Source organism: Molothrus ater, chromosome 2, assembly GCF_012460135.2.
Source record: "Molothrus ater isolate BHLD 08-10-18 breed brown headed cowbird chromosome 2, BPBGC_Mater_1.1, whole genome shotgun sequence".
Lineage (NCBI taxonomy): Eukaryota > Metazoa > Chordata > Aves > Passeriformes > Icteridae > Molothrus > Molothrus ater.
Genome location: NC_050479.2, coordinates 15,645,758 through 15,672,616, shown reverse-complemented (window position 1 = coordinate 15,672,616; position 26,859 = coordinate 15,645,758). Strand labels below are relative to the sequence as shown.

Genomic DNA, 26,859 nt, shown 5'->3' with positions numbered 1-26,859 from the left:
TAAGTGATCATTCTTATCATCCTATCAGGGCCAAAATGGCAGAAGCTGGTTCATTCCACTCCAACCCAAATCAAGGGTTTAGAGAAACTGAAAGAGTTAAAAGTTTAACTAAATTTAGTTAGGGGGATAGAAACAATTAAGAGTATAGCACAAAGAGTAGAAATAATAAGGGAGAGTTAATTATTAGGAGATAAAGTAGTTAAGGCTAGAGTATACACCAGATATATCACCTGCCTATCTTTACTATGTTTAAAGAAGCAGGATGGGATGCAGATTTAATTGTGAAAAAGAAGAGGACTATAACCTGCACCTGGGCCCCAAAACCTGAGCTATAGCCAAGGGGTCCAAAACCTGCCAACAAGGAAAAGTAAAAGGTCACTTTGACCTCAGAAGACCACGACCTATTTCAAAACCCACTGACCCATTTGAAGCAAAAGACTGCACAAGCATGAAGGAACCTTGGACTCAGTTATAAATACATTTTAATATGAAGGGCAGTGGGGAGGTTAGGTAATGGATATGTATTAGGCATTTTGGGAATCATATGAATATGTAAGACTTTTTAGATAAATAGAGAGCTGGAGCCTGTGATTCTTTGGGAATCTCCCACATCTCTGGGAGATGACTCCCCATGTCTGGCACTGTCAATAAACATACCCATTTCTAACTTTAACTAGCTGGAGAGTTCTATTCCACGCTTCAATCCTGCCCACCGTGTCTGTAGTAAGAAAACCCAAAGCTGGTTTTTCTAGACAAGCAGAATGAGTGATTTACTATTAGAGGGTTGAAGGAAGTGCATGGTTTGCTGACACTTGCAGACAGCATCCCATGTGGAGAACCACCAAAAAGCCTGTTCCCAGAACAGAGCCAGAACTTCACTGCTCAGACAGCAACCTTCATCCTGCCCACACTCAGCCCTCAATGCCTGCAGCAGAGTTGGGTAGGAAGAGGAGCTTCAGGTTAATTATGAATGATTCAAGCTGTGCCATTTAATGCATATCCCGCTGCTGCAAGACCATTTCTGCTACGTGATCTAGCTCATTTAAAGCCACCTAAAATATTTTTTTACAGTGTAAAATACTTCAGGCATGTCCATGCTGAAGTTACTGCACACTGCAGTCCACTTCAGCATGGACGTGCCTGAAGTGTTTGGAAAAGTAATAATTTATTCAGGGTTCTTGAAGAGGCCAAATTATTATTTTTTAACTTCACTAATCATGGAGACTGTAAAAGACACTAGTGAAATGAGTCTGAAATTAACAAATACATATAAACTCCTGCTTGATTCCAAAACTACCACAGTTTCAAGCATCTTCAGTGATACAGATTAAATTACTAGCTTATAAGTTTCACAAAGCAACACAAACCTTTCTCGTTCTTCTCTTTCCTGTTTCTCCCTTTCCTCTTGTTCTTTTTGCAGGCGGGCCTGTCGTCTTTTCTCAGCTAGAATTTTTGCAGCTTCTTCTGCATCGCTTGTTCCTGCTGTGATCTTCCCTAGGAGAAGACAACCAAGGATGGAAAGTCAGGCAGGGAACAAAGAGAGTGCCCAGCAATTCCAGGTTCATACAGAGGCTGAAATGGGCCTGGTTCAGAGTGGTGAGACACCTTTTTAAAAGCATATTTCAGCATTTTCAGCAGAAAGAAGATGGAATAGATAAGGGCATCCCTGGATGTCAGCATTTTCACATCTTCATTAACAATTGGTACATTTGGCTTTTGGTACATTAGTGAAAACTGTGTATTCACAGGTTCCAGTATGTATCTTTACATATTCTCATAAGCCTGTGACTGAGTAGCCTCATGAAAAGAACAGCTCATCATCATTTAAAACTCTCAGGGACCATCATACCTTGCACTAACCTCTTTCAGCAAGGCTCACCTTCACTGTTCTCAGCCTTTCCAGCAGAAGGCACGTGCTTCTCAGGAGCCACCTGGCCCACGTCATCAGTGCGTGCTACTGGGGACTTCAGGTGACTGACATTTTCTTTCTCCTTGTCTGCTTTCTTTTTAGGTGTTTCCTGGCTGCTGTTGGAAGTGGCACGATGCTTCACAGGAGAAGCTGGATATTGTTTGGTGTTTTTAGGAGACTGAGGATAAGTCTTTGCAACTGTCCTGATGAGGGAAAACAAAAATCAAACAAGGCCAGATGTTACACAGCTTGGAACCAAACTCCATCTTCACATTTCTCATTCCTTCTTGTCTCTGGCTACAGAGGAGTATCAGCTGTTTTGCACAATGCTGAAAAGAACCACCTGGATGCAATCAGAACTTAAAATGCATGAAACTGACACAAAAGTGCACATGATTACAGAAAATTCTCATTAAAATAAACCAGTAACACTGTCTAAGGTCTAGGCGAGAGATAGGAAATCGTGGACTACCTAAACCAATAATTTTAGTAATTGCCATTTCAAAAGAATTCTGTCAACTTTACTGTTTGTACAGTCCTTCTCACCATGTAAACCAAAGCTATGGCTGCTCTCTGTCTGTAGAAATCATAATGAGCTACAGTGTGCTGCTTTCATCTGAACACCACCTTGCCAACTATGGTCTTTTTCTAATCGTATCTGATTTTCCAAAAAAGCACCAAATACCAGTAATACACAAAGGTAAGGCTGGGTACTACTGAATGAGACAGAACTGATCAAACCATTATATTGTCAGCAAAACTGAGTTAGTGCTTTTTTTCAGCACCAACACAACAGAGTCCAGACTCCAAACTCAGCCCCTGCAGCTTTTCAGAGGCTGCACTTATCGTGATGGCGATGCACGGCAGCAATGCACCCCATTGCTTATCTGGCTGTTGCACACTTCAGGGGAAGTGATAACCCTGAAGTCAGTTCTGGGAAAGTGGAAGGGTAAAGATACCTGATATTCACTGAAAATAGGTGCACATAGAGAGAAGAGATTACCAGGAAACATAAAACTACACACGAACGCCATTCATTATTTATGTAACACCAGTAAGTAGCACTTGTAACATTAAGAAAGACTGGGATGTGTGACTAAGTAGTATAAAAATAAAGAGATTACAATCTTAAAATAATGATTTATGTGAGTCTCATTAGAATAAATTATCTTACATTAAAGTGAACATTACACATGTATTTCTAACCATCTTCCTGGATATGCAATTATGATATAAATGTATTATCCCTTATCACTTTTTCATCTACACTATATAGAGTTTCATATACCATAATATGCTTTCTGAACTATACACTCATTCTGGCAGGCCACAAGCATGAAACACATGAACAGCAGCTGAAAATCAATGGACTGGAGTGGCAAGTTTTGTATAGATCTAACTATAGTATTGTGTGGTCAGAGAGTATTATAACTAGAACAGCATTTGCATTACAGAGCACACAATAAAAACAAGACATCTTTCAACTCCTCCCCAAACTCATGAATTCTATAGAAAAAAGGGTTCTTTTCTACCATATTAGACTGCTTTTGAAAGAGGTTGAGACATTAGACTACAAGGAGCTCACTCAGAGGTGCCTGGTTTGTGGGCAGGAAAACACTGCAGAGTATTGCACCATCCCTACTTTCTTAATCCCACTGAAGAGCCACCACAGAGTCCAAAAGCCCTCAGGAGTCCAAAAGCTGCAGGAACAGTAGCACCCAACTAAATTTGAAGTTCAACTCAGGCCCCCCCTGCCTGCAGGCCCAGGAGCTCCCTTGTCAGCTCAGTCCTTGGCTGAGCTCAGCTGTAGCTAAGCCTGTTCTTCTCGGCTTCCTAACCTGCTGATCCTGACATGATGTCCTGCCTTGTCCTTGGACTTGCCTCAGTAAGGCCTTTGTTGGCTGTCACTGGGCTCTTGGTTGACCCTGGTCACTTCTTTCGCCTGCCATGGCATAGGGTGCTGTGGGCAAGGTCCCTGTCCTTGGCTGTCCTGCTGCCACCCATGACTCCTGCTGTTCCATGACAGAAGCAGGCTTTGGAAGATGTAAACAGGCAAGCCTGATTCCACTTCTTGAAAAAACCAGCAATGGGAGAAGCCAATGAGTTTGGTTGTGTTGACCCAATCTGGTTTTAGCATTGTCTTTAGATTCCTCTTTACGTTATAGATGCATTTCCAGGTCCTTCTAACAGCAAAGGCAGATTTCAAGGCCCCACCTACAAGTGTGTATCTCACATGTGCCTCATCACTGCAGTCATTTCCAACTGCATTTCATAAAAATATAATTGGTCAATAGAAAACATTTTTCTCATGTTTTCTGCAGCACAGAGGGTGCTTCTTGCTAATTAGACACTTCTTCAAAGCAGAGTCCCTTTTTGCTGTCTTTGGTTCACATTTCCAACTTTACCGCACGTTCCTTGCAATGCTTTTGATTTGACTGTTGTGACAGAAGGAGCAAAACAGGCTAATAACTAAGGCTGAGTCATTCTTAGTGTTAGCACAGAAGTAATTGTTCTCTAATAAAGACATGACAATCAAAGAGGTTGGTAGGAAGGAGTCTAGTCATGAGAGCCACGTATCTTGCACTGCATAGGCATTAGAGCAGACTGGTTGTACAACTCAGCTGGTGGATTAGAAACATGTGCTGAATGTATTATTTAGCTACTGCATCTTTGAACTTTTAGACCTACAGAATTTTTTTTAGTCAAAGTGCTACAGGCTCTTAGACCAGAACAACAAGAAAATAGTAGAGCTTCATATAAAGTAGCTAAAAGTGAGAAAAACAGAAGACTGATTACTGCAAGGATGAGAATAATGCAGTGTGTGAAGTACAAAGCTGAGAAAGTCCATCAGGAATAAGAATATTTTTTCAGAATTTTTACATAATTTACTGGATGTCAGTAGAAAGTATTAAATTAACATTGTATTTTAATTGTATTTAAAACATACTCTCAAGTTAGCATCTTTAACATTCCTTGACACAGGCAGAATTGTTACTGGAAAAAACATTCCTTCTAAATAGCATTTGAGTTATGCTATTTTACCCCAAAAAGAGCCAAACTTGATTGAAAAGGCAGAAAAATGGAATTATTAAGAAAAAAAAAATTTAGAGTCACTTGTATAGGAGTCTGTTTAGGTTGAAACCATGGTAAGAAAGTGGGAAACACAGAATTATGCTTGATAAGGATTAGAGAATTAAGATGACAAATCACTGAAGTCCAAGAAGTGGTAGCATGTCAGTTGTCCAACACGTCACTCATTCTCAGTAACTGGATTTTTCAGGGGAATACAGAAGCACCTTCCTCTCTCCAAGAAGACATTAGTTTTCTCACCTAACTGCTCTGAGCTGACATCAGGGCAGCAGCACAAAAGAAGCTGTCCCCTATATGCTCTGCTAGAACATCTATCACGTGTGAGGATCCACTGATTCTTAATTACCATGGCTCCTATTTAATTACAAAAGAGATAGTCCATTGTGCAGAACAATGTCTCAGGAAGAGCGTATGAGGGGTTCTGAGCTTACTTTTGCAAAGCACAGAAAATAAAGCACACGTAGCACACAAATCAGAGGTCACAACCAGCTGTGGCCATAAAGAGCAGAGCAGAGAACAGCAAGCTCTCCTGAAAAGCCAGCTGTGTGGCAGGTCACTGGTTACTGCTGCTCATGAGGCTGACTGGAAATCAGAAATCTTCAGCAATGCCAGAGCTGCATTATTTTTCTCCTTTCTCCCCATTAAATCAACAAAAACTCTGCTGAAACCACACCACAGACCTGCATGTTCTCAAGCCTACTTTCTGACATTGCTCTGATCACAAGCTATTTCTGGGTTCTGATATTTTTGCTCTATCTGTGACACTTTCTCAAAAGCAGTTTTCTTTCACTCTTAGTTTTGATCTTTTGTAACAAAAGACAGATTAATTTCTCTTCTACATTTCTTGAAAGAGAGAAAACTCAGCATAGGTCTGTAGAATAGTTTTTTGAATAGCTGCTTTATTACAGATGTTTCAAAAGGTGAACTGGCCTGTTATCTAGCTAACTGCTGAAAAATCCCTCAAAATACTCTTGAACAAACATTCTACCCATTGTTTTTATCTTTCCAAGTCAACACAAAAACGAAGAGTAGCAAATGCAGCACATACAAAATAAGAACAGGTCACTGCAGAACATAGAAGCTACTTCTGTGGGGAATTCACCACATGCAGAAACCTTTCCAATACCTTATTTTTAAACATTTTACAAGTTTGAGTGGCACTTTTTTTGTACTATACTATGTTCATATTCCATTAGTATTCTGCAATTTGACTGAGCATGCACATTTGTGACATCAAAAATGTTTCCCCCAGGCTTCAGGGAGCTGTCACCCAACAAAAACACCAGGTAAGGGGTTTAATTAGAAACCATGAGCAAAGGACAATGACTTTTGCCTGGATCTGGAAAGGAAACATGAACCACCACCCATCAGCAGCCCCACTCATCAGTCACCTTTCCCTTCTCCCTTTCTCCTTTTCTCATGAGGTTATGCTTTGGCAAAAGAAGGTGACACAGAGGCTTGTCAGAGCTTTTGATTTTATTCACTGGCTTACACTATGGCTCATCTGAAGACACTTAAAACTAAATCCTACTTCCTTGATTCAGTCAGGTGCCATTGATTTATTTAGGAACTATTTACCCAAAGACATGTGAAGGACACAGGCTTTATTGCCTTCCTGATCTATAAGAAAGCACACTTATCTATTCTCTGAGGGATACTCCAAGAATAAACTGATTAATGTACAGATCTTCAAAGATAAAGCACAAAACAAAAAATTACCCAAACCCCTCATCCTGTTATTATTGATCCTGTGAGAGATCTGAAGAAAATGAGAACTTTGTGCCATCAATATCCAATAGCAATTGAAAAAAATTAAAGACAATTTCTCAATTGTTCAAACAACCTAATCCATTAACTTTCATCTTATCCACATTAAAATTCAAAATAATAGTTTTGGATTTCTTTCTGTGACATTTCTTGACATATTTACTTTTCCAAACAACATCGTGTTTTGATTCCTTCCCCGCTTATAATTGTTGTTCAGCATATTTTGATTTTTTCCCCTTTTCTCCTTTTTATATCTGTATCTGTTCACTTGTCTCAGATGTTATGTTTTTGGGCTGACCTTTTTTGCTTTCTCAGTAAAATTTGCCCATCCAAAACATTAGGATTTTATTTATGTAATTACTGCAACTCTCTTCTTCCATTAATCACTGGGTCTCTTTAGGCTGAGGTTTTACTGTCTTGTTTGATCCTGTTTCAGTTACTTTATCATGATTAAAAGAGCTTTTTATTTAATAAATAATGAAATAACATATTTAGAAGACAAGTTACTGCCACTCAGATACCAAGATGACAACTGTGAAAAACTGGTAAGTAGAACAATGCCAAGATTCAACAATTCAAGAAAACTTGAATGCCAAGTCACACATTCTTAAGAAAAGAAATGCATACAGCTAATTCTCATGTAAATCACTGGCCATACTTGATTCTTTCCTCAACAGCTTTAGAGGTTTAAGGTGCTATGCTGGATTACTAACTACTAATGCTGTACAATATGTATTCTTATTTCTTCCAGGGTATTTTTTCAGTCATATAGAGTGCTAGAAGGAGAAAGATTAAACATGTAAAAGATTGTTAGGTTTGCAATGAGAATGAGTATTTGTATACATATTTAGTCAGACTAAAATTATACTTGAATGTCAGATAATGATCTTGCTGATCAGTGGATTTAAATACAGGCAGTAAGGCTTTTGGAACCTTCCTTTAGATTGTATAATCTTCTCTCCTCAATGAAAATTAACAATGGAATTTGAGTTGTATGAAAAAATACATGCATTATCACTATTATCATCTATATATAATTATACAATATGGCCATTAGGGCACTTCTTTATTTTAGAATTATGAGGGGAAGTTTTAAAAGTGCTGAAGCAGAACTCTATTTCTGCAATCAGTAATAAACATGGATTTAAACTCTATTTACTGTATCTCTCATAAGGTCAAGAAGGGTGTTTTAATTGGGCCATGTTAAGATTAAATGCTTGGTAATACATTCCTAGACATGGTCAGAATAAGATTCCCTTGAGAAAGAGGAGGAGGGGGAAAAAAAGGGATCACTACTGTGGCTCACAGTCACAGAGAAACACACCAGTAGGCTTCTTAGTTCCTCCATGCAGCATCTGTTTCTTCTTCTTCTGAAAACAGCATTCCTTATAGGCATGAAAACATTTTACTGTACAAAGGTTATTGTAATTTGCACCTCTGGGAAAAAAAATCTCAACAATTTCCTAATCTTTTATGGAAATTAGTTCTTCAAATTAAGACTGGGCATACCTTTTTCATGAAGCACTAAAGAGCTGTCTCCCAAGAACTTTTTCTTTTAACCACTGGACATTTTTCTGATGATCTGCACTAACTTTTGCCTGCCCAGCAAGCAGCACTTGACTCCAAGCTAATTAATTTCCTGCCAATCATTTTGTTTAACTAAATGTGTCTCTTGGTGGGTCTATTTTTTTTTCTCTTATACTTTACTCTTATACTGAACAAACTGAAAAATGCATTCTGAGCACGGAGTATCAGTACTTGCCAGAATAATATACAGTCTTACAGCTCAAACTTTTTTTTTTACTTTACATTGCAGAGTGCCACTAGACAATGCTCTGCTCAAAACTGTAAGAAGAAAGCTGACTGTCATTACCATTGCATTTCATTAAATTTGTCATAAAATGGATGTAGTTCATACCACAGAATCTGATGACATTACATATATAATATTGGAAGTCTGAGAATTTGTAGCTTTATAAGAAAAACCAAGAAATGCAGCGTCCCAGTTACATGCAAGGGGATGTCTAAACCAGAAAGAATGCTGAGAGTCAGATGGTTTCCTTATGTTGTCTAACATCAGATTCACACACAAAATCATCCCCCACTAAAGGGCTATGCCCTCAGAGCTGAAAGAGAAAAGGAACACCAGCTGGTTTTTCGGGCAGAAGAAATTTGTCAGAAAGCGGATCATCAAGCCTGGTTCAAAATATGGCCAGCTTCATATTAAAAAAGATAAAAAAGACAATTTTCAAGACAGAAGTGGCACCCACAAACAAGGTCTAAGGGAAAAAGTCCAAACCAATCAACCAGCCAAATAAATTAGGCAAGTATTGTAGACCAGGACTACTTTAGCATGCTCCTACATTAGAGCCAGACTTAATATTCTGTTCTAAGAAACCCATTTGCTTAGACTTGAGTTTCAAGCTGTGGTACACATAAAACTGTTTTCAGCAAAGGACAATCAAGAAAAGCAAGACAGTTGTCAGTAAGCCCAGATATGCTATAGAACCACAGCTCTGCTTTAAAAAAAAAAGGAGCAAAAGGCGCAACAAACACAAAACCACAGAGGTCTGCAAATGAGCAAAGGTTAAAGCCAATGGTTTAGATGACACATATTTAAGTGTATTTACGGCACCAGATGGTCATGCCAACAATAGGAAATGCATATATTAAATGTGGAATTTCTAGTTAGCATTCATGATGAGTGCATTTCCTCACATTAGGCAGTTTCTTTAAAATCAAACAACAAAAAAAAGCATATTTAAAAATAAATGTGAAGGAAAGTTTCATATGAATAATGAAATGCTACTGTAATCTCTGAGAAAGAAGACTGAGGAAAGGTAGAGAGGACTGTCTCTAGTGGGTACTACCACAATATTACAGATATCAGATTTGTCATCTACACCTCTCCTCTCACCTATCTGTATATGTGTGTATGTATTAGTAAAATTAACTGCATTTTATACAACACTTCAAAGGAAGTTCCTCAAGAATCTGTGCCTTATTTACAGGTAATGAGAAATTCACAGGATATTTTTCCACTAAGAAAAGCATACTTAGGTGTTGCAGGTGATGCAGATCTTCTGGACATAGCAGCAGGAGAATCAGACCTTCTCAGAGGAGATCCCATACCAGATGAGGAACCAGGTGTTGCAGGTCGCTTCTCCTTCTTTATCTTCTCAGTCTAGAAGCAAAGTTCATTTTCATTCCCATAATTAGGATCAATAAATCAAAAACGTATTTGATTGTTTTATTAGCAAGCTGGCATATAAAGAGATTTGTGTGGCACACTTGTAAAAGCTTTTTAAACAGGCAGCTCACAAGTGAGGTGCTATTAATAGTTTTTTATTTTACATAGACATAGCACACACCTACCCCTGTCTTGCAGGGTAGGGCATGCAAATTTCAGATAAGTAATACACATCACAGCCTCTGCAAGAGTTCTTGGATGGGGTGGCGGCACTGGGTGGAATCTTCAAAATCATCCATATGCCTCTGCTTAGACATGATCAGCAGTGCAAACAAGCATCTCACAGAAATGTTGCTGCATGTAACACTGAATCACACCTAAGAATGACACTACACAAATCTTTATTGCCAGCTTTGATTCTTTCACTTGCAGCTGATTTAGATGGCATGAATCCCCCTAACATAAAGTATTACAAGATACAGGACCTTACATGAATATTATAGCCCTAACACAGGTTTTTTTTAAAGCATGCCTTAAGCTGTGCAGACTCAGTGAAGATGAGTGACTTGCCTTTTCTTTTCTGGAAACAACGGTGGATCGATAATGCATCTTTTAAGCAAACAGCATTAAAAATGTCCACATAAAGAGTTAAAGCAATTGGTGTAAAAGAGAGGCATTATCAATACACTTGGGGAATTTCTGAAATATATGAAGCTTGCTCATCAACCAGCAAGCCTGGATAATCATACTCAGGAGGGAATTATATTTGTCATCCCCATTCCCAGAAGTTATAAACAAGTCCAAAAACATACACTTCAGTGCCTCAGTTCTCTGAAAATAGGGGTGTTGGTGTTCCAACACCAGCACTCAGCACTGATTCCCAGGAGGAAGAAGATATTAAAATGCACCTTAACAGGAGCACAAAGACAACAGGTGTTGGCACAGCTCACTTTTCTACTGCTCTTTCCTATAGCAGGGGAAGCACTTCATTTGTATTCATGTAAAGGGAAAGATAACAAGCAGAAGCTGCATCAGTTTACCCAGCAGTGAAATCAAAACCATTAAAAACTCACCTGAGTAACTTCAGCTGCAGGTGCCCCTTTCATGGCATTGGCAGTGGAGGGTGAAGTTGCCTTCTTCCTGTCGGTGCTTCGGGTGGGGGAAGGCTTGTAGGGAGATTTAAGAGGACTAGCTGGTGCTACACGAGGACAGATATGGAATACTAAAGAGTTATAGTACAATAGCAAGAGCAAAAAGGAGCATGGATAGAGGAAGTAAAGGAGGGGAGAAAACAGCATACTTTTAAGTTATAATGTTCAAAGGTAGTTTTAAAGTGGTTTTCAGTGTTTTAAAATATCACATATAATGCATTCAACATGATCCCATGTTTATTAAAAATGTCTTGACTAAAACATTTTATAGGAAAAAATCTCTAAAATATAATACTCTTTTCCTCATATACCTTTTGAATCACCAACTGACTAATACTGTGACTCTTTTTTCTTCTAAAAAGTCCAGCCTCCTTTGCATATGATAAAAAGAGTAAGCAGATAATGCTAACTGGGTGACTTTTGAATGCATACTGCAAAATAGGAAAGGTGACAAAAGCATGGGGAGTTTTGTCTTTTTTAAACCCTAAACATGCAAAGGCTCCTAAATATGTTAATTACTTTCCAAATAATATTTAATTTAAAAAAATTAACAAAAAAGCCCCCAAACCTAAACTAAATGCTGCTGTCGGTATTTCAGTTATTGCTATTTGAGGGAGACATCAATTTGAGTGTGACACATGCATTACAGCTTATAGGGCAACTTTTTTTATTTGCAATATGAACAGGAATTTTTTAATGGGATATTTTACTCCTGAATATTTTGTTCATATCGCCTTCTAAGATGAAACTTTCACATACATACAGAACAATCAACAGAGTATATGTTTTATCAATAAGACAGACACTAATTGCAAGCAAGTGATAGAATGTTTCCAATTTTAGTCAACTAAAGTCAGAAGGGATATTGAAAAAGCAGCAATTATGCACTAATGTAAAGAAAGTCACATTCCCAAATTTTTTACTGGAGACAGCCCTAATAAGATTTTTATGAAGCCTTTTTGAATACTTTGAAGTTTAACTGGACCTTTGTACTCTTTGACCCACTTTCCAGCCAATTGGCATAAGGTCACTGTATATTAACAAAAACATTCAGAAACTTAAAAGCTGCCTAAGAGAAATATTTTTACTTCAACTGTTAAAAGAATTAATTATGCATCCAGTAACAATTGTGTGCCTGAATATCTTGACTTCGAGTGACATTAATAATGTGTTGCTGTAGAGTCTGAAATTGAGGGTCCTCATTTCTAAGCTTACAGAAAATGCAGTAGCAGAGCAATTTTGACCCCAGCATAAAGACAGGAAAGGAAGATCCCTCTTCCTTATTCAGAAGCTATTTCTGTGGTGAGAAGTACATGACAAATGGGAGATGTCCCTCAACTATTTTGCTGGCAATTACTGACAAAATGTCAATGGCCTCTGTTGTTTGCAACTTGTGCTACAGCCTGATTGACTTGTGGGGAAATGACAAGAGAATGCTTGTTCAAAAAGCTGTTCCCAAAATCAGCTGCCCTGTTTCAGCTCAATGAAAAAGCAGTTTTCAGAACAAATTGTACCCTTGTCAGACATGCCAGTGTTTTACTTTAAAGATCTTGTGATGAAGAGATAAACCTGAGAGTTTACAAACAAATGAGTGAGGAAGGACAAAAGTCATCCTTATTGATTTCTTTGATATCAAATACACAACAGAAAAAAATCAACACAGGTGGCCTCAGCAATTCAGCTCAAAATCTTAAGCAGAATGTACTGATCTAATTTTCACTTGGGTTTTGCTCACTCTTGACAGTAGCTGGTCCCTGAGCAGTAATCAAATCAGGCACTTTCTCAAGTGCTATATGAAAACATTTCTGCTTCCAGTAGAGGCTGTTTTTAATGTAGAAACAAGGGAAGCAATTTTAGAGGCATTCAGTATCAATGTCCCTATGCACTGAACAGAGAAGTAATGCACAAGGGAAAGTAGGTTTACTTAGCAATTAATTTCTAAATAGCTTTGCATGAAAAACACAGCTACAGAACTTAAGCCTATTTTAACCAAGATGTGTGAAAACACTCATCATAAAGATGATCTGTCTTCATCATCTAAATAGTTTAATCTTGGAAAAGTCTTTCCTTTTGCAGACAGGCATTTGGGAGGCTTTTTTTGTTTGTTTGTTCTACTAAAAGTAAAAAGAGCTGTTAAACTTTTGTCTTGTTTAGCCAATCTATGACCAGGTATGGCTTTATAAACAGAAACTACTCAAAGTCAGGCACTTGCCCAAGTATTAGCATGACTGGAAACATTATTTTTGTAGATGTTTGCAAAATATTGGTTTTATTAGTCTACCCTTTGCACATAGGAATGGTAACTATCATCTCTTAAAGATCAATAATTTCTGTAACTGACATCTTCCTATCAACAGTCTGGTTTTCTGTATGTATATTTACACCTATACATACATATAGGTGTCACATACACACAGTCCACAGTTAAAGGCAAAAAGATACTTAATAGATAGAAATTGGAGCCCTAGTAAAAATAATTAAGTCTCAATGGTGCACTGGGATTTTTGTTCTACATACTATTCGGGTATGACAGGGCTGGCATTAATAAATCAATCAAAGCCTCCCAGAGTTGTCACATCCTTGTCTAAAAACCTGTTTCTTAAATGAATATATTATTTTTTTTTATAGTCTGCAGTTTTAATGACTTTTTTTTCTAAAATAGTTATTCAGAATAGCACAGACAAGATAATGTGCTTTTCAAAGATTTTAAATACACTGCTATCTGAAACAACTTAGTTCATCATTGATTTTGTAGTATCCTGTAAATTGCCATTTGTTTCATAGTACTCTGTTTCTTCCAGTAGCTATATAAATGCAGCTAAAAACAAACCTCAGTGGTTTCAAAGTGAGGAAGTCACATTTTTACCTGGAGTATTGTATTGCTCAGAAAGCATTAATGTACTTCTGCTTCTGGCTAAAGATGACTGTGTGGGAGTCAGCAGTCGAGAAACAATAAAGTTTTCCATTGGACTAAGATGCATGCGGTGAGCTGAAGGATGGGAGCAAATAAAATAAAATTTTAAATGCAAAGAAATAAAACAATGTTACATTAAAATAACTGAAACAAAATGATGAAATGATTAAATGAAATGACAAAAAATTCTAGAACTACTTGAGATTTAAAACACTTGAAGATAATTTTCATTCCCTCTGAAAAAACCTTCTCATTTCTCCATTGTTTTAAGTTTCCCACTTATACACTACACACAGCAGGTTAAGACCATGTTGTATGTTGTTTTTAATCAGAAGCATGTTACATTCTGCAAAATGGTTGCTTTCATGACTCAGCACGAAAAAAGTTTGTCTTTTTCCCCCAGCAGGAAAGGTACAACACTTGGTAAACAGTGCAGCTGCTCACTAATGTGCCACCTGTGCTGGGACTGCATTTGAAATCTGCCATCTCACCATGTTACGTAAGTCTTATTTATACAATATGCCTGCATTACTTCCTGCTCCATAAATATAAGTGTCAACTATATAAGACATATATAGATGTTCCTATTACATGTATATATAGCCATCTGTCATAATAACCTCAAAGCTTCTGATGAGCTAAGCAATTCAAAAATTAAAATAAATTTACCTTCTCTTTTTCATTCTAGAAAGAAACCTTCATAATTTATTTCAGTAAATATATTTTTTCCCATTAGACTTAAAAAAAAAAAGAGGTAGAAAGAAATAAAACCTAAATAAAACACAAAATAAACCTAAAAAAATAAAAAGTTCACAGTGAGATAAACCCTTCAGTCCTCTTTGTAGTGTTTAGCAACCACTAATCCTACAAGATGATCATCTTTTGTGGAGTCACTTGAGGATCAGAGTTTCATAAGAAATTAACGGGCTCTACAACTCTGGTCACCAGATTGAAGTCTCCCAGGTGGCTCATCAGATATATCCCTGCATATGGAACATCCCATATCTACTGCCAGGCCACACCTTTGCTTTGCCTGTTTTTCCTTCTTCTGATAGAAGGTCACAAGCAGTACAGCTATAGGAAATTGCTGCAGTCGCAGCCTGTACTTACAACCTGGTTTGCTGGAGTATCAAAATTTGGAAAAGAATCAGTAAAAGCCCATGGCATTTGTGTTGGACTATGGTCTCCAGCATGGCAGCACAGCCTTGGGACAGGCTGCAGAACCATGTTATTAATACAGAATCTCTCAGATGTTTGAATAACAGACATAAGCAAACCCCAAAGCTCTATGGAGCAGAAGTGCTCTAAGCAGAAGGAGAGTTTAGTTGATGCTGGCAGGAGACCAGCAGGTTCACTTGCCTCTGTCGGGGGAATGCGTTATGGCCGCTGTGGAGGACGAGAGGCGTTTACTGATCGGCGACTCCATTTGCTTTGGCAGATTCATTGTAGAAGCTGAAAGTTTGTCACATGCTGCAGAGAAACGCATTGAAGATATTTGTATTCACAGCACAGCATTGATAAACTCCAAAAATTAACCTTGCATCTGTACTTGTGGCCCTTGCACTGATGACAGCACTGAACTGGCATGAGACTGTGGCTGCAGCTCTCTTCACAGAGAGCAGCAGGCACGTGAGATGAGCTCTTTCTGACCACTGAGGACCAGCACCCTATGACACATGCTTTGGCATGCAACTTTTCTGCTTGTGAATTTAACATTCCAGTTTCACAAACCCCTATTTTTTATACTGACACTGATAAATAATTATATATCAGCACAAGCATAAAGTTACCCAAAGAAATCAAACTGCATACATGGCAACTCTGAGCTCATCTTCATTCCCCCTCCCCTCTACCTTCAGTCTGGAAGAGCTGAGGTTCACATAAGACATTACTCTAATAAGAAAATGACATAAGCAACATTCATGCATCTATATGAGACCTCACTGTTTCAATGACTGAGCTGACATCAGCCATCTGGCATTATCTTTCTGTGCTTGAGAAGAATTAAAAAAAAAAAAAAGAGACAGGTTTTTTGGTATTTTTCTTCTGAAATACTATTTGATAAAATCTGCTTGAGCATAATATCCATTTCCTACCTTGGGATTTGTTCAACTGAATGAAAGAGAAATCTTACTCAAGTATTAGCAGAGTACTAGTACCTCATGATCACTGTATGATACTCAGAAGCTAAAAGCACAGACGCTTTATTCCCTCCATTTGAATTTTATTTCTTTCAAAATCAAAACTATTTTCAGCTACAGACATGTATGTGACCCTAATTTTGCATCTTCTAAGTTACTGCATTCCCTATTATGTCCATCAAATCATTGCCTTAGTGGAGTTTCCAAGATTTGGCTCCATCTACTACAGTAAACAATGCAATTCACTACATTTCCTTTTTAAAAAAGCAGATATAACGCTGGTATGCTGCAAAACATCAGTTGCACAGGCAAATACCTTTGCACATGAACAACAATCAGTAAAAAAATTGTATCTGTTTGCACAGAAATATTAGTTATGTGAGATCATAGGCAGAACAGTATTTACTGTGAATTCTGCAGGAGTAATAGCCAAACTTAACTCCTCCTTTGGGGGAGAGAACAAACCTACTTCTCAAAAGCACAGGCTGTGTTTTCTTTTCAAACTACCAAGTACATTTGCAATCAAATCAAATCACATTTTCAATTTGAAATCCTATATGCAATCCATTTGTTATTTTGGAGAACTCGTACTTCAGAGCCCTTTTATGGCAATAATAATTAAAAAAAAACCAACACAAATAAAACCCCACTAAAAATAAAACACAGAAACAAAAACCAAAAACAAACTAAACCTGAACAATAGAAAACATGATTGCTTAAAGTCAACCACTTGAGTTGGTCATAATTTGTTCTAGGAAGCTGAAAACATAACATGGCTGTTTGTACCAAATTTGCTTGTTTTCAAAATATTGCAGAAGAAGGTCATTGAGATGGAAGAAGAGGGCTGTTTTGATGAAACATGGTCTTCATAACACATTTTCTTACTGTGCAACTGAAATTTTTCTCAACAGCACCTGTGCACATCCATTAGAACTGCCAAATATACATGTATTACACACACATACACACACACACACACAGAGTACCCACAGAATTAAAAAAATGAGAATCTGAGCAGTAGAAGTCTACAATTACTTAGAAAACCATGAAATGCCTCTACTATGCTGGAATGTGAGGCATGCACTGCTCCACCATGGCAAAATTAAAAGGAAATTAAAAGACACTGGTCTACATCACTAAGGGTAATGCTGTAGAGTAGCAGACTGAAATGATAAGAAAACAGTGGTTAGGAAGAACAAGATCAGTGGATGGATTACAGTGATTAGAACAGTTATAAACGAGACACGATGGTACTGTGATTCTCTGAAATACCATTGAAGGAATCAGCAGGAGCAGTAGAGGTCACAGGGTCTGGAGGAAGGGTGTTGGCAGCTAAACCTAGAACAGGGGGTGGGGTATTTTCTGATTCACCTACACAGCAGAGAAATCAGAGCAAAAAGAGGTGAAAGAAATTACTGAATAAGTTGGGGGAGCTGGAATTAAGCACAAACTGTATCACAAAGAAAACTGGTTTTCTTTCTCAAAGTATAAAAGACTTCTTTCATTATTATAATTTCCTGGCTTTTTTAATGACATATCATGAAAACTATGATATGAAACAGTTTGTCTTTTTAAAGTTAAGTATACTTACACACTGTTTAAAAGAGAGTAATTGTTATATTTCATCAACACCCAAACATGGATGTTTTTCCCTATCACATCAGTTTATTCAAACCTGATAAATTCAAATAAATTTTATGATTTAAAAGAGAAAACATGCACCTTTCTGAAATATAAAAGTAGCACATGACTCATTATGTAATAAAAAGAATTTCCTCTGAAGCCCAAGCAAAAATAGCAGAAACAGAATGTACGTGGGGAAAAAACCCAAACTATTTTAAACTGCACATGCTGCATAGTCATCTAGAAATTCCCATCAGGTTTTTAGAAGTACTAAACAAAAACAGAACATCTTTTGCAAGCCTTAGACAGCACTCAGTCCTTTGGTGAATATTAAATTTGCTGTGTGCTTGGGAAGACAATGTGGAAGAAGCTATTAAGGGAGACAGTGCACCAATTTTAATTCTAGCATTTAGCGTCCTCCAAACTGATTCTGGTTACCCTATTAAAATGATCTGCATTCCTAAAGTTAGGAGGAACCTGTCTCCACAGAAGGTATTAGGGAGAGGAAGCCCGGCAAGCAATTACAAAGCACTTATTCACGCCCCAAGGCAGCGGTACCACCCTGACTCTAAACCCATCGTACTTACTATCTCCACAATCTCATGCATTTTGCACTTCAAGATCTGCAATGCAGGCAGCCTGTTTCACTCACCATCTCTGCCTCCTGAGCCTGCAGCCAGTGCTCCTCCCCACGACCATCGCTTCTGCTTCTGTTCCAGCTGCTGGCTGCGCTCGAGGGACCGGCGCATCATGGCTTCTAAACGTTCCTGAGAATTTTGGTACAAACCCCAGTGAGACACAAATCCCAGTCAGTTCTCTGCAGGCTTCCTTCCCCTGCCTGCTGAAACCACGCTAAAAATACACAGTCCCCCTGTTGCTCCACACAAGATGCTTACAGGAGCTTGCTCACAATAAAAGAAAATGAACTGAATAAAGAAGGGATCAGCATGCTACCTACCTCCAGATATGTGTATCCTTTGTCTGCAAGCCACTGAGGTCACTACAGAGGCCTAAGTAAATAACACAGGTTGCATCACTGCCTAGCATCTGCTCCTGCTGGTGAGGCTGCTGCTGTGCTCTGGACTTAATTTGTATAAGAATAATGCTCACCAAGCATTAACTCCTTCTTGTCTATGCAGACATCAGAATTTTTTCCCATCCCTTTCTGTGCACAGTTAAATTGCTGCAATGCCAGTGGCTCCACCTAGTCACTCAGATAAATGATCACTTCAAACCCAAAGTAGGTTACTTTGCAGGATGCCCTACTTATTTATTTATTTTTACAAAAACTCCCTTCTTTCTTCTTTTATGTTTCTTAAGTCTAGGCATTTAAGACCTTCTGACTTTTTTTCTTCTTTGTATATTTATTTTAGTACATGGCTACCTCATACTGCTCCCAAGATTTAATTTTTTTCCCCCTGCCACTCCCATGTTCTTCTCCATGAGTTAGGATTTTCACAGGGGGAAGAATAGAATTAATTTTTTCTCTCCTCAAATCTTGCTCTACCTTTAACTTACAGCTAATTATGGTAGCTTTATTCCCTCTCCATCACCTCTTGACTCTCAAAAACCTTCACTGAGTTTCATTCCCACCTCCTCCCTCTGCTAGTTTCTCAGTGATTTATTGTTGTGGCAATGATCCCTGCACTTTTTCTTTTCCTCCTTTCAAGCAGATAAAATGTGGTTCTTCCCCACCCACAATTCCATCATCTAACAGCCTCTTCCCTTCCTCCTCCCAGCACCTCATTCGCATCTGGCAACCTCCTCACCCTCACATTTCAGCAGCCCAGCCCCTACTGTGAAAGATAAGTCTACTCTTGCTGCCTCCAGCTCCTGCCCCAGCTAGTTTTAGCCCTTTGATCCTATTAGTATTTTTGATGCTATTCCTTATTACCTTTGCTATGTCCCTTTGGTCTAGTATAAAACTCCCACTCTTATCCACTTCAGACTGGATCCTGCAGGCTCCTGTGATTATGTCATACCCATTTTGATTTTTATCAATGCCCTGCTCTATCTCCAATATCTTTTGGCAGCTTAGATAAATTGTGTGGAAAACCCTTCATATATCTCTTGGCCAGATTACTTTCTCTCACTGATTAATGCCTTTGGTCTGGCTTTCCTGAGCTATTTTACAAAAAAATTTCAGTCTTTGTTTAAGTGTGTTTCCTTCAGGCTCTGCATTGGTGGTGACCCAGTTGTCTCTGATGGGAGCTCCTTCAGCACATCAGACTCTAATATCAGGCACCTCCAGTAATCTCCATACCTTTATACATGTACCTGTAAACTTTGTCTTACCTTCCTGGCTTCTGACCCTGGTCACTGACCTTCTACATTGCCAGATGTCCCCTCATCTACTTTTGGTTATCTAAAATATACTTCTGCCTCTTCCACATCTTTTCTACTACCATGACTTGCAGGAATTTATTTCTGAGCTTATTTTTTCCACCTCACCCAACCCTGCTACCAATTATCCATCAGTATCAACAGCAAGCCAATACCTTTTAATCTTTAAGCTCTCTTCTAATTTTAATACGAATCACTTGCGCTATAAAATATTCTATTACCCTCTATACAAAGAGTGAAAAAAAGGAAATTCTTGCACCGTCTATCATTCCCAGCTCTCCTGTCCCTGTTACCTTCTGGCCAGGTGACCCACCCTGCTGTTTCAATTTCTGCTGCTGTGCCCACGAAGATGAGCTTTCAGTGGTGTTGTGAGCTCACGGTCTATCAGGTAACATCATTCAAAGGCCACTGAGAGCAGGCAGCTGCTCCCCTGCCCCCTCCCCCCTTCATCCCCCTCCTCTGTCTACTCAGTGCCATCAGTGTCCAGGCAGGCATGAAAATGAGAGCTCTGCCTCTTTCCTTCTCCCCTGCAGAGCAAATGAAGGGAGCATCACAAGGCTCAAGCGCAGCCTCTTCTGCAAGGGCACAGAAATCCCCCACAGCCTGAACACCCCATTCCCTTCTTACACACACCCTGCCTGTGAAAAGGAAAAAATCTGTTTCCACTCTCTGGAATCTGAAGTCAGTCCTCTCTGGTTTAGTTTGCTACAGAATTCCTTTCTTCTCTTACTACTTGATGATACAGATTTCACATTTAAATCCTGTGTGTGCAGGCTTTGCTTACAAGTTTGTGCTTTTTTACCTTTAGCTCCCAACATCTCTAACTTAATTCTGTTTGAGTCCCTTTATTAGTCTTTCCAAACCTCACATATTTCATCACCAGCTCCTCTCTGCAGTGTGCCTCTTTCCACCACTTTCTTCTACTATGCAGCTTGCCCCAATCTATCTTTCTACCCACATTTTCTACCAAGGAAAATCACCCGCCCATTTCTTTCTCATTAAAGTATACTCTTTCCCAGAACCGTTTTTTTTTTCCCATTTCTAATGAATATTGTTATTCAGTAATCAAAAAAGATAAGACTAAAGCAGTCATGTTTCAATTATTTCTGTTTGGTGTCTTGTTTGGGGGGGGGGTTTAACAATGCTTGGAGTAAGCAATCTTCTATAGTTTGCAAACCATAGAATACACTTATACCACCTACTATCAAAATATTGTTTCAAGAATAAAATTCATGCTGAAATAGATTAAAGAAATTAAATTACATTTCATACATTTCATTTCAAAGCCCATGCTACCTACAATCTGAGGTTGAAATCTTCAGTTACATTATTTGGAGACGATCATTCATTTTCATTTGCAAAGAACCTTTCATTAGAGCACTACAGAATATAAGTATTAAAACTCACAAAACCTTTGCAGATATAGGTTAGATAAAGAACATCACGAAGGCTTCTTTTCACAAAGAAGGGATAGTTATTAAAAATATTTTAAGTTGGCACAGAACTAAAAAGGCAAAGAAAATAAGACATAAGCAAGCATAGCATAAACAACTCATACATTAATAATTTGTTCCATGATGAAAACTAAACCACAAGACAAAGCTTTCCTTCATCAGCAAACAATGCAGAAAACCCTTCCAGTCTATGTTATAGGTAAAGCACTTTCTTGAAATCATATCAGACTATGCATGTGATCTCATTTGGGAGCTCTAACAGCTACAGATAGAGGAAACAATGTCTGCTCTCAAGATATAGTGAGTTTTCACAAACCTTATAATGCACAAGCACTTCATGTAGGTTAAACTAAGAATGAATAAAATCACAATAGAGAGCTATTTACTGCTAACATCTAAAATATACATTACTTTCCAAAATCCAGTTACTCATACAAGTTTTCCTCAGCCTGAGCAATAGAATGAGCACTTGTACTGTCTGAATTAAAAACAAACAAAAACCTGCCCCTCAAAACTTAGCCAAATGACTTGTTTTCTCACAAGTAAGTTATTTCCTTTTTTCTGTGTAAAATATAACACAGATGTGACAAGGAAAAAATAATGTTTCAAGTATTATGACTTAAAATAATTTGTGCAAATAATTCTAAACCAATCTCCTTATATCTGCAAGACAAACATCTGAAAAAGTCCCAAACCATCTCTTCCTCCTCACTTTATATAGAGCACTGTATGTAAGCAGCTCACTGTTTCCTGAGATTATCAGTTGGCTCATCTTTGGAGTGGAGTACAGGAAGTAATTAAAGCTACAACATCTTGAGAGTTTTTCACTCTTTTGTGTCTAAGCACATACTTTTTACAAATGTAACAAATAGTGCACATGCACCAAACAATCTCTTCCCAATAACCTGTGTACAGCTAGACATCTATTTACAAGGTATTTCCAAGTTACATGGAAGTTCAAGACAGGAAAGGGAAAATAATTACTTTAACTAAGAAAGGACTAGCTTTTTTTTTTTGTCTAGTTCCCTGTTATAAGAAAATTTTAAATCACTTCTGTAGAACAACACACTGCTTTCCTCAAGGCTGCTTTTACTAAAAGAAGTGGACGGCTTTAAAAGTTATATGAAGGGAAGGGCAGTGATACTGAAGACCTCTGTAGATAAGAAAAATGCAGTCAATATAGACAGAATAATTTCTAAACATTATTTATTCAGTTCCTTCTGAAGAATCTGACACTTTCACTGTGCTCTGCAACAACCTCCAGCTGCCCCAAAGAACTCTGACAGAATACCTTGATTTCTACCAAGAGAGACTTTAAAACCGTCATCCCTTATCTGGCACTGTAGGGGAAACTAAGCAAAACAAATCAAATTTTAGCCACCACTTTAAGAAGTCCTTTGCAAGCAAAACAGTCAAGCATAGGATGCTCTGATATAGGAGACAACAAGTCCCCACAGTTTGTTAAGATCTAGTCCTGTCAGATTCTTTGAGATGCAACAACAATATTTTGTACAGGGAGATTTATATCACCTCTTCCTATCATGAACGTGCACTACTTTCTGCTCTGTTTAAAAAACAAGGAAAAACAATTCAGGGAAACTATAAAGGACAACCAGTAAGGCAGAAAGCAAGGAAGAAAATCTCTCTACTTGTCATTTCAGACAGCTGATAAGCAAGTAAAATGGGTATTCCAGTACCCAGCTAGTGTTAACTGGTCTTGAAAGGAGAAGATGGTGCAGCACACACTGGCTCACTGACAGGGGCACACCCACCCCCACACCCCAGGTGGGGGAAATACATGTTCAAAGCTCTTCCAGTAAAGACAGTCTTAAATGGCCAAAATTACTCACAAACAGTGAGTAACTCAAATGCCCAGGGAGCTGCAAGTTCATCACCATCATTACTCAGACCTCCACTGTTATGATGCACACCGAGTTTGAGGGGTCCATCACAAGAGCAAGGGCTGGGGAAGTTGGGACTAAACTGGCAGATCCTTTAGTAGAATTCAAACAGAATTTGAGAAATGAGGGACAAGAAACTGTGAAGGGAATCTAGGAGGGATGCCTTCTATTCCCATTTTCCTTCTTCTCTCACTCTCCCCTGTTCTATAGATTACTCCCCTGTGCACCCTCTTCTCCTTCAGAGGCTCCTGGACTTTCCTTCCACGGTTTAATCCATCTCCAAAAAGCAAGCATCCTCTCCTGTCCTCCTGCCCACATAGCCTTCTCTCAGCTCCTCAGCATGGGGGAGGAGAAGGGTGGGAAGGAAAGGGAAAGAATCCAGACCTAGGCCTGCTTTAACTTCCAAAAAAGACTTTGGACACTTAAAGCATAAAGGACCAGCCTGGTGAGCAGAGCTAGGAGTGGTACTCACATGATGACTGAACACTGGGAATCAGCCTCTCTCTCACCATTACAGAAGCCTGCCCTCACACGTGCAGTGTCTTGGGCAGCTGGATCAGGCTCACTGGTGCTTGGGAAAAGCATCACAGTGTGCTCAGCCTCTTATTCCATCTCTGGGGAAGTACAGGAGGCTACCACAGGAGATGGGGTCATCCCCCACTAAACAGATGCCTTGGGTCTGACCTGTCACTGCCTCTCACATCCAACAACTCTGCTCTCCTTTCTTCAGCAAAGGCAAACCATGAATGCAGAGAAAGCTGGTGGATACTTGCTCTTCCTACACCTCTCTGCTTTTCTGTCCTGCTCTGCTGAAAATTTTGAAGACAGGGTTTTGGATGTTTTTCTGCCCCTTCCCCTTAAAACCCTCACAAAGGGAATTGATTTTGCTTAGCTGCAGAAGGTTATTACAGCAGGAAATGCTGGGGAAGGAGCACATGACTTCAATGATGTTACCACAAGAGAGAGACCTCCTACCCTTTGTTTCAATTTTTCTCATTTTTCTTAAAAGAATTTGAAACAAAACACATAACAAAATATTTTTAAATCAATTCTCTGCCATTACATAGAAGCCATAATGAGTATGTTAAAGTTGAACAACAAATGACAGGATGCAATCTTCTCTTCAAGTAAAGTGAAAAATCAAACAAAAAATTCAATGAATAGCTGTATGTTATTGTGAAATCATGCAGAAGGGTTTTACCTGTTCTGCAAAGTTATTTTGATGAAAGGACAGGGGGGCAGAAAATTGGAGGTTAAGAACTGTGGATTTCTAAAGCTTTTTTAATCTAGGAATTGAGAAAATATTTTCTTTGGGCTTTTCTTTTTTTTTTAAACCACTGCCCCCTTTTCCAAAAATCATGAATTCTTTATCAGTTGCGGGTAGCAGTGCTAGTGTTCTCCACATAATGTCATGCAGAGATATACACACACACTCTGCATTCAGAGAGCTACACCAGCAATTGGACTCACTAGAGCAAAAAAAGAACCTTAAATGATCTCAGCAGGGAGCCTAGAAGAGAGGAAGAGCTTGAAGATGCCTAAAAATATGTGATTCTGTTTTATGTTAGAATTTGAAAACAGCCTAGATTCTTCAGTGCTTTAAGTACAAATTTCTGAGATTCTGTCACGGAGGAAAAATGGAACAACACATTATTTCTTTTTCATGGACAGTAAACAGAACAGTAAGAAGAATCTTTCCCTTTTTGGAAACACTCATCTTTAAAGACTTCCTTCCAGAAAGGTGGTGTTTTATATTTGACAATCAGAGTCCCAGATATGTTAGCAATAATGAATGACTATTCCAGAAGATCTTAAAAAATGTTAAAAATTGTTTTGGAAAGCGTTTTTGATGTACAGTGGTAGACTCCTAACAACTGTGGTGATGTGCTTTGCAGCTCCTGCAGTAATTGCTCACATGTCTCCAGTCTTGCTCCCACCCCCCATGGTTTAATGCACGTCAATATTCAGCCCTGTTCAGAGCTCCCATACATCTCCCAGGGGACCTCACCTCCTCCTCTTTAAGCTTTTGTCTCCGCTTTTCTTCAACAGCTGCTCTCTTCTGCTCCTCTCTCTGCCTCTGCTCCTCCAGCCTTCTCCATCGCTCCTCCATTTGCTTTTCATACTGAAGTTTTGCTCTTCTCTCCTTCTCCAGTATCTGCTGCTCCCTAGCAGCTTGTGCAGAGAAAAGGTGCATTTCACATCATGCAAATTTTCTTCTATTTTAAAATTATTTGGTAACATGAAACAATAGTGTAAAACAACAAATGCAAGTAGACAGGGTTTTAGTTGACTGAGATTAAAAATATAGTGCACAGAAGTGCTGAAATGATTAGTAAATCTAAGCAATTTGTTAAATACATAAATAGGGAAGCCCTTGTACGCAAGGTGCCAGTTTGTACCCCTTATCTATGTAAAAAACTGTGTACAGAACAGTTTAGCAAATTTTTGTTATGTTTGAAGTCCCTCTGAAGCTTAAAGCCAAATTATTTTTTTCAGACATACTCCTAGTAATCTTTGAAGGAAATCAGCTGTATATGTTGAAGCAAAAGCCCTTGGGATTTCTTTAATACTGTGCTTCTTGTTACAGAGCTGCCTTTAAAACAGACACATGCAGACAATATATGCTATGTTTTCTATGAAGTTTTGAAAATACATCTTTCAGCTCATTATTTGGTTCTACATCTTTACCCACTTCTGCCTTTTCATATGAAAAAAAAATTACTTCTGTCACTGAGGTTTTGCCCAGCTGTTTATTCCAACTGGAGCAATAATCTTTATGGGACCTTACCCTGATGTTTCAGAAACTCACACTGCAACAATACATACTGGACTGCTGCTTCAGGTGTACATAAAACAAGTAGCAGGAGTTAACATGGCAAATTGAGAGGAAAAATTCATTTCCCATGCAAGTGTATTCCATAAAAAGGCAGGAAAGAGGAGTTCTGTAAGCATGCCTATATACACACAAGCCTGTAGTGTCACATACCAACACACATACAGCCAATATCAAAGAGGGAATATTGCTAGGCTAAGAACTTGAAAGTCAGGGAAAGCCAGAATTAATACTGTTTATATAAGAGCTAGTCCTTCTTCCTGCTCACTTATGCCTGTGTTTCTTCAGTTCCTGTTTCCTTTTGCAGCACATCACCCTTCTAACTCTCCCACTGTTCCTAGGCTCTTGTCCAGCCATTCCAAATGCTTCTTCTCAGATCAGCCTTTTCCCCTCAGTTCCTGCCCCCAGGCTTTAACCACAGCTGTGACTTTCTGTCCCTCTTAGCCCCACTCCATCCTCACTCCCTTGGGTGAAAGCCAGAGTCTTCCCAACACCCAGATCCTTTTCCAACATTCCATTTATTTCCCTTGAATACAGAATCCT

The 26,859-nt window shown here is 38.7% G+C and overlaps 1 protein-coding gene across 3 annotated transcripts in view; it reads right to left on the bottom strand.

Annotated features, from left to right (window-relative positions):
- Positions 1 to 26,859, bottom strand: part of MAP7D2 (MAP7 domain containing 2) — an 81,697-nt gene that overhangs the window by 7,931 nt on the left and 46,907 nt on the right. Inside the window, exons 1-9 of one of the 3 annotated variants that reach the window (XM_036379203.2) lie at positions 18,896 to 18,912; positions 18,744 to 18,795; positions 18,438 to 18,552; positions 17,435 to 17,533; positions 15,381 to 15,491; positions 11,030 to 11,178; positions 9,823 to 9,950; positions 1,880 to 2,112; positions 1,368 to 1,494 (exon numbers count right to left, since the gene is read on the bottom strand). In XM_036379203.2, coding sequence (XP_036235096.1) covers positions 1,368 to 1,494; positions 1,880 to 2,112; positions 9,823 to 9,950; positions 11,030 to 11,178; positions 15,381 to 15,491; positions 17,435 to 17,533; positions 18,438 to 18,537 — 947 coding nt within the window. In that variant the 5' untranslated portion in view covers positions 18,538 to 18,552; positions 18,744 to 18,795; positions 18,896 to 18,912. Of the gene's footprint in view, positions 1 to 1,367; positions 1,495 to 1,879; positions 2,113 to 9,822; positions 9,951 to 11,029; positions 11,179 to 15,380; positions 15,492 to 17,434; positions 17,534 to 18,437; positions 18,553 to 18,743; positions 18,796 to 18,895; positions 18,913 to 25,491; positions 25,656 to 26,859 lie in introns of those variants that run through there. The other 2 variants (XM_036379187.1, XM_036379195.1) reach the window with 2 other exon arrangements.